This window comes from Cibotium barometz, chromosome 2 (genome assembly GCF_041138505.1).
Source record: "Cibotium barometz isolate CiBa-2024 chromosome 2, ASM4113850v1, whole genome shotgun sequence".
In the NCBI taxonomy this organism is placed as follows: Eukaryota; Viridiplantae; Streptophyta; class Polypodiopsida; order Cyatheales; family Cibotiaceae; genus Cibotium; species Cibotium barometz.
The window spans coordinates 21,046,016-21,055,054 of NC_141047.1; the positions used below are offsets into that span (position 1 = coordinate 21,046,016).

General features: G+C 42.9%; 1 protein-coding gene across 1 annotated transcript; it reads left to right on the plus strand.

The window, feature by feature from the left end:
• The first annotated feature begins 2,159 nt into the window (after window positions 1–2,159).
• LOC147640799 (pentatricopeptide repeat-containing protein At5g39350-like) lies at window positions 2,160–6,613 on the plus strand. The gene is made up of 3 exons (XM_086811018.1): window positions 2,160–2,180; window positions 2,381–5,202; window positions 6,478–6,613. The coding sequence occupies exons 1-3, from the start codon at window positions 2,160–2,162 to the stop codon at window positions 6,611–6,613; spliced, it is 2,979 nt and encodes a 992-aa protein (XP_086667144.1).
• The last annotated feature ends 2,426 nt before the right edge of the window (window positions 6,614–9,039 follow it).

Here is a 9,039-nt window from a genome sequence, read left to right on the forward strand (position 1 = left end):
GAGGTCATATACACTTTTCACAAAACCAACCTATGAGCCAGCCCAAATCTTAACCACAACTACCCCAGCTGATTTGTTAAGGATGGTAGCTGAAATAGGTAGGGGGTGGCAAGGGAATTGGGGATTGCCACAAGGCAAAATCCTATAAAGCCATATCACATAGCAAAACTAATGCAAAGTTTAAATGGAGACGGGGATCCCATTCAACACATGGAAATCTTTGAGTCCATTTGTGAAACATGTTGACATTGATGAGCTCACAAAGATCCATTTGTTTCTGCTAGTGTTAGGTGGGAAGGCCCTTCAGTGGTATAGGATGCGTAAGTTGGAGGATAAGTTTAATTTTACTCAGCTTAAGAATCATTGAATAATCACTTGCCAAATGCCACCCAAGGTTGGCTGGACGCGCTAATCTTTCTTCATACAAGGATCCACTACCTCGAAGCCACTACCTCGAAGGTAAAACTCAAATGATCCTAGTTCTAGCCATCATTGTCCATTAGACTAAACCACAAGTTCATAAAATATATTTATATACATGAAATTTTAAAAAACAAAAAGAAAAAAGAGAGGGAATAACAATAAAACAAGAATGTCTAAAACAATGCTAATGTCATCCAAGCATCTGTATGAGCTTCAACAAGTAAGTCTAAAACAATGCTAGCGTCATCCAAGCATCTATATGAGCTTCAAGCAAATATCAATGAAGACAATGTAACAATCTCAACTACATCACATGTGAGGAGCAAGAGCACCACTCTTTTCTAATATTTGTGTCCCTATTCCTTCAAAATCCCCCTTGTTATTTGCTTTACTAACATTTAATTTCACTAATCCCCACATTAACATCTCTTACTTTCACTTTTTAACCTAAGAGAATCCACGATACTTACGGGCCTCAAAAGAATGCAATAGAAAAAGGAACAAATTACTTTTTAAAAAGAAAAAGAGGAGAGCAAAAAATATTTTCAAAGAAAATGAGTATCATAGGGGAGACCCAATGCACTCAATTTTTTTCATCAAGGTCTACCTCTACAAGTAAATTAATCCATGCTCGATTTCTAGAGCTCCCTTACCCCCTTCTCACACTATCTTCTTTTCTTCACTACTAAACAACTCTACCCCATCACTTCTGGAGGGGGACAATAGGCAACACCTTCTACTACTATAGTTTTAGAAGTCTATTATGATAACTTCACCTTGCCATTTACCACACTTGCTATCCAATCACGAGGAAGGATTGAAAATTCTTAACACCACATATAGATAATAATGTTTACATGAAGATATGAGCTTACTAGTAGATAAAAGAATTATCTATGAATTTGATTTTATATATGCAACCATTGGTAGCCATATTTAGCAGCGGCATAATATTCACAACATTTGTTTTGATTGTATTAATTAAGTGGCCACTTAATTAATTTATTTTTGTCTAAGGCTACTTTCTCCCTTCACCCACCTCCCTTGCTATCCGCTCTCTAGGCCCACCCCCTCCCTTGTCCTCGCCATCGGCCCCTCCATCCCCTCCTCCTCATCGTCCTTGGCCCCCGTCACCCTCATCCTACTAGCCCCCGCAATCCTAGTCGTTTCAAATAGCAAGCACAACCGCTGCTCGTTTCGCATACAAGGGCCAGCATGGTCAAGTAGAAAAAAAGAGAGAAACTGCCGTATAGAGGGAGGCAGGTAGAGAGAGAGACTGGTGACGAGTTCCTATAGGAGAGAGCTAGAGCTTGGCATGAACTCTACACAAGCAAGAGAGACAAGTGCATGAGAGAGAGAACTAGAAGAGAGAAAGATAGCAGACACGTACACCACATGATGAAGTTGCCAAATAAGGGCTATCTGCTCACAACAAAAACCATAGGAAAAAAATAATTAATTTACGCATTCTTGCATAAATTAAATAATCCACACTCAAAAAATATTTTTTTTTGTAATGCAAGATTTTTATTTGTACCACAAGTAGTGTCCTTACGGATGAGAGCTGGAAGTAAGACTAGGTCACGAGACCTTACCCCAAACACACACACGCTTGACCAATTGCTCTACCGCACTTGTCATATTAATTTAGCTCAAATGAAGGAGTTTTATTGGTTTACAAAATCATTTTTGATATGTGGCAAGGCTTTGCCCTTACGACGCGGGCGGTGGTCGGCATGACGGTTCCTTTGTATATGGTGATGGTGCCCTTCTCTGTGTTGTGGTCGCCCACATGTGAAACATCTTAGCTTTGCCCTTCGGAGATGGTTAGCGAGGGCAGTGTTTCATCACGTTGCAATCTCTCATCAAGAAGAGGAAAGTGTCTGCGCTCTTAAGACCCACAAATATATGCCAATGTTTTTCCAAATTCGGGAACTCTAAGAACAATTTGTGTCAGGTAGCATGGCAGGGGACGTTGGTTAGGCTGGATCAACGTGACCCTCTACCTGCTATAAATAACTATGCTAATTTGTTGATCCAATGTAAGGATGCGAAGTCCCTTTCACATGGCAAGCTCATCCATGCATGCATCTTGGAAAGAGGCGTTGAACATGAAAGGCCCTTTGCCAACCTCCTCCTGCAGTTGTATGCCATCTGTGGAGCCCACGATGATGCCTATGCTTTGTTTGCCTACATGCCCATCAGAGATGTCATCTCATGGAATGCCATGCTTGCATTGCACACCCAATGTGGGCATGCCACACAAGCCCTCCAACAATTTCAGCTCATGCACTGGCATGATGTCTTGCCAAACAGAGCCACTTTCCTTATTGCCCTTTCAGCATGTGATAGCTGTGTTGTCTTTGATGAAGGGAGAAACTTGCATTGTTGCATTGTGCTGGAGAATATGGAATCGGATGTTGTGGTCGGGACTGCCCTTGTCTCTATGTATGGTAGGTGCCACAGTCTGGAGGATGCATGGGAGATCTTCACCAAAATGCCGGAACGCGACATTGTCGCATGGAATGCCATGATTGCAGCTTATGCTCAAAATGGGCATGCTGATGATGGTCTTCAACTTTTCCATCTCTTGGACGTACATGGACTCATCCCAAACAAAGTCACCTTTCTCTCCGTCCTTGATGTATGCGGTAGCAATGTAGGGCTGCTGGTCGAAGGAAAGATCGTACATTCTCGTGTCTTATTCAGCAGCTTTGCGTTCGATATTGCTGTGGAAAATGCTTTTATTAACATGTACAACAAGTGTGGAAGCATAGAAGATGCGAGGGTGATGTTCAACAACATGCATGAGAGAAACGTGGTCTCATGGACATCAATGATTGCAGCACTTATTCAGCATGGTTTTAGCAAGGATGCTCTTCAATCTCTTTACCAAATGCAATTAGAATGTGTGTTACCAAACAAGGTCACATTTATAATCATTCTTCCTGCATGTGCCAGCATGCCAGCCTTGGTGGAAGGAATCAAGGTTCATGCCCTTGTCGTGGGATGTGACTTTGAGTCACACAATGTCATAGGGAATGCCCTTGTCTATATGTATGGGAAGTGCGGTCGTGTGGATCTTGCATGGAGCATGTTTGCAAGAATGCGTGACAGAGATGTTGTCTCTTGGAATGCTATAATTGCAGCTGATTCTCAGCATTCCCTTCAGTGCTTTCAGCAGATGCACATGGAAGCCTTCATCCCAAACAAATCCACCTTAGTTGCCATTCTTACAGCATGCACTGCCCAGACGTCATCTCTTGCTGTTGCTAAGCGTCTGCATGCACACACTGTTGGCAGTGGATTGGATGCAGATGTGGTGGTAGTGACTGCCCTTGTTAGCATGTATGGAAAATGTGGCACTGTTGAGGAGGCTCAGATAATAATGGACAACATGTCTAAGCATGATGTGATCATGTGTAATGCCATCATTGCAGCATTTACGCAAAACGGGTACACCAAAGATGCCCTTCAACTCCTATATCGACGCCAAATGGAGGGCATGATGCCTGACAAAGCCACCTTTGTTAGCATTCTTGATGCTTGTGGCAACCAGTCAACCATTGCTGAAGGCAAGCAAGTGCATGTCTTCATCGCAGGTATTGGAATTCAGACAGATATTGTTGTAGGTAATGCCCTCCTCACGATGTATGGAAAGTGTGGCAGGCTTGAGGAAGCTCAGAAAATATTTCAGAAATTGGCAACACGGGATGTTGTTACTTGGAACACAATGATTGTTGCGCTGGGCCAATGTGGGCAGCCTAGCAAGGCTCTCCAGCACTTTGAAGAGATGCAAATTGAAGGCACGGTACCAGACAAAGTCACCTTTGCAAGCCTTGTCTCTGTATATGCCAACGAAGAGGCTTTGCTAGAAGGCACACGCATGCATGCTCGCATCATTGGAAGTGTCATAAATTCAGACATTGTTGTTCAGAATGCTCTTGTCAGTATGTATGGCAAGTGCGGCAGCATTGAAGAGGCAAAAAATGTATTTGATAGAATATCTAAGCCAGATGTTGTTTCATGGAATGCACTAATTGCGGCACATGCCCAGTGTGGCCAGGGGAAGGAAGCCCTTGGTCTTTACCACTTAATGCAGCCTGCAAGTGTAATTCCAGATAAAATTACCTCGATTAGCATTTTGTCTGCCTTTGCTAGTGAGGCAGCCTTGGTTGAAGGAAAGCATTTGCATGTTTGCATTGTAGACATTGGACTACAGTCAGACGTTTCTGTAGGTAATGCTCTTGTGAATATGTACGGTAAGTGTGGAAGCCTTGAGGATGCAAGGCATGTGTTTGAAAAGATGGAGAAGCATGATACTGTCTCATGGAATGCCATGATAGCAACATATGCCCAACATGGGCAGGCAGAGGCAGCCTTTGAGCTTTTCCAAAAAATGGAGTCAAAAGGCCTAATTCCAGACAAGGTGACCTTGGTTAGCATTCTTGTGGCATGTAGCCATGCGGGTCTTGTGGATGAGGGATGCCAGTTTTTCCTATCCATGGTAAATTGTTATGGCATCAGAAGAACTACAGATCATTATAATTGCATGATTGACCTTCTTGGACGGGCCGGACGGCTGCATGAGTTGGAGAACCTAATGAAATGCATGCCAGTCGAGCCAACATATGCATCATGGATGACTTTTCTTGGTGCATGCAAAAGGCACTTTGATCTGGAAAGAGGAGAGCTTGCCGCAAATCGTGTCATGGACTTGCAACCACAAAAATCTGCACCTTTTGTATTGCTATCCAACATCTATGCTTGGGAAGGCAGGTGGGATGATGTGACCAACTTGAGGGGAGTGATGAGAGGAGTCACTAAGGTGGGATTGAGTCAAACATATTAGTGACTTATCATTATTACTGATAAATATAGGATGTGTTTATAGAATGGTTAAGATGAGATTTTACAGCTTGGTCAAACCTCCTTTGAGTCTCACTTGTGTTGGTGTAAGCTTCTCAACCATCTACATTTAAGTGTCCTTCAACACACAATTTAAGGAAAAAGAGAGAAAAAAGGGCTTTTCTGCTCTCTCTCTCGTGGGCCTCCTATCTCTCCCTCTCTCTCTCTCTCTCTCTCTCTCTGCAAGGAAAATAGGGCTTTTAGGGCCCACAGTGGACGATTAACCCACTACGGAGTTTGGAAAAGGTCGGGAAAGCGCTGGCTGACTCTTCATATGCTGGGAACTGGTTTCCCGGACTAGTAACCCAAGAAAGCTTCACACTGATGCAGGGAAGTTTCCTGCGTTCGTCTAGCAAGTGTAGCAGCCTTCTCTCCGCAGCCGAAATCAAACTATCCATCAGTTGCCACTTTAGCTCACCTTTGCCATCCGTCCAGCTGCACTGCCCCACCATCGCCACCTGCATCTATGGCTGCTGCCCCTGTGTGGTGCCCAGGCTGTTGAGAGCTTTTTGAATTCTCTCAGAGCTGTGATGGGTGTCGTGTACTGTGCTGCTTCCGTCTCCCTTCAGATTTTCCAGAGCTTTCTCAGTGGTCTTGAGTAAAACTTCTTTCATCTCCTGCCTCTCCCGCTTCTTCGTCTCCGTCAACAGACACAGAAGTTTTTACTGTACTTCAAGTTGGCCGCCCGCCGCCCTTTGATTGGCCAGAGAAAACAAGCTGCTCTCAAGAGTCTATGACGTTAGCTCCACAGAACTGCAATCTCTAGCCTGAGAGTGAGAGGGACGAAACCCGAAAATCTTTCCAATGAGTGTGGTCTTGACTTCTTTATCAAAATCTGCCAAAAAGGTCCTAAGCTCATCTTTGGAAGGTCCTAAGCTTGTCTTCAGAAAAAAGGATTGTTCTGCTGGCCGGTGGGGGTGGAGGATGGTTGGCTTGGGCAGAAACCATAGGCCCAAGGAAACTGTTTTTCTTGCAACTTTTGTTCGATCTTCCTCAACTTTCCCGGGCTCCCACGGATCTATTGGAAGTTTTTGGCTCCTTGCAATTTTTGTCCAATCTTCCTCAAGTTTCCTAGGCTCCCATGGATCTATCGGAAGTTCTTGCCTTCTGTAGGGTCAACCACAACTTTTGTCTGATCTTCCATAGGTTTCCCGGGCTCCCACTGATCTATTGGAAGTTTCTGGCTTCCATAGGGTCAACCTTTGAACAGGTTCTAGAAGCCCCCGCCCTTGTGGAGACACCTTCCATGGCTATAGTGACCAGTGTTGATAGGGTACCATGAGTCATGATACTTGTTAGTGACCCTTGTTTTACATATGATCATGTGATGCTGCCATGACCAGATGGCTCTTTATTCAGATAGCGGATGGAGATTGCCGGTAGACTGGACCTGTGTCGTGTCTATCAACAACAATAGGGGCATTGCGGTAGACTGGACGCACACTTTTTGGTCCATTGGCAGATGGATCTAAAGGTTGAGTATGTACTTTAAGGCTCCGCAATTATATCATGGGAAATACACAATCGGAAGAACCGCAACCCAGGGTGAGAGGTAGTTGTAATTATTCCTTATATGATTGGTCATGGAGTTATTATCCCTGCTAGAGCATAGTGGATTATGCTTATACATGGTGGATTAAAAATTGGTGTGTATGCTCCTAACCTTAAAGGATAAAGAATTCTTTTTTGGTATGCCATCACGGACTCTCTCCCTAAGGCAGATCATTGGATCATTGGAGGTGACTTCAACATGGTTGAGCAACTCGTAGATTAAAAGGGGGGACATAAAGGCATCATTCATCCACTTGAGAGGGCATCTTGGGAGAGTTTTATCTTTTCCTTTTTTGGTGCAGACTTAGAGGATGATTTCCATAGGAAGCTAGATTCACTCCTCTTTTCTTGGAGTAATAGTAGAAGTGGTGCACATTGCATTTATGCCCACTTGGAACACTATTATGTTGATGATTGGGCACTTCATAGAGGTGACACTATCTTCGTTACCCTAGGCAGTTCAAAGTTAGATCATTTTCCTGTAGTTTTGTGCACAGAGATCTGGGGAGCCAGAACTATCCTCCTTGAGTACACATACCAAAACCTCTTTACTCAGATGCAGAATTATCTCGGCAGCAGAGCAGGTGATGGATGTTTGGAGAGCTTATGATGCTCCTTACTCTAGGCAAAGAGTTGCTTTTGCCTTAGAGAGTGTCAATGATCTTTTCACACTTTGTCCCTAGCCACCAAGAGACTTTGGATAGAGAGAGAGCGATCAGGCATAGATTGTGTGCTTTGTAAAGGGAACTTGAGAAACACTCTGATTCCCAGTGGATCTCCAAGTGGGAAAACCCTCAAGCAAAGACCTAGTAGAGCCATCATTTGGGCCCAAAGCCTACATTTCAGCACAGATAGGCCAAGTGGGACAACCTTAAGCAAAGATGTGGTACTCTCACCTTGAGTCCTATTGGATCCCAATCAAGCTGCTGGAAGCCCAAGGCTTCTACAAGGGAGCCAAAAGCCTTATATCCCATTTCTACATATGTAACATATTCCTCCTACTATCAATTGTACGGACACATATACCAGAGAATGATTGAAAACTTAGATTTAAACCAAAACAAAACAAAAAACAAAAAAAAACACACACACACTTGCATGCACCCTCCTTTTTTTATTATTATTAAAAAAGTATAAAAATCAACATGCATGCACACGTGCGGGCGTGCTCACACACATACACACACAAATATCACACACACAATCATTATCATCACACACACACACACACACACACACACACATACATAAAAACACACACACAACCATCACACACACACACACACACACACACACACATTGCATACACACACACACCATTAGGAATTTTTTGAACCAAAAAGGGCCTCTTAAGGATTCCTAATTTTAAGGGATTAGAGCTTAAAAAGCTGGGCTTAAGGGAGACAAAGGCTATGATGATCCCTATTTTTTGCCTTGCCACATCAGCCATACCTCCCTAGTTTCACTTTTTAAAGGGAATATTCTCATACTCTCTCTCTTACTTTTTGACTTTTCTCATACTTTCTCTCTTACTTCTTGAATTTTTTATCTTCACTCTCTCTACAAATTGAATCTTTCTTGTCAGTTTGAAATCTTCTTTCTCATTAACTCCCACCATATCTCCCTTCCACATCAGCAAAACATTCTCGTATTTAGGTGGGTCCCAAAAAGTTTTTTTATTTTTTATTTTATTTTTTTACATTTTGAGGTGGAGAAAACACCACCCAACCAATATGAATGATGAAAATAATTTTTTCCCTCCAAAAAACTTGTAATTCAAGGGTCACGTCAGAAGCCTGTCAGGAGCCAGTACATCCATAACTAACTGTCAGGTCCCCACCACAACCCCATAAACATAACTAACTGTCAAGAACCACTACATCCATGAGATCCCGAAATTGTGGGGGTCCCAAAAATTATTATTTTTTAATTTTTCTCATAAATGTAATTTATTGATGGAAAAACTCCATGTTAGTATATTTGTATATCAAAAATATCATTTTCTACTTAGAAAAACGAATTTGTGTTAAACCTGCCAGCAACAACAGCAAAGTTTTAACAGTTTCTCTCACTCACTCACTCTCTCTCTCTCTCTCTCTCTCTCTCCCTCTTTCTCTCTCTCTCTCCCTATGAGGATCTCTCTGCTTTAGCTTCTTT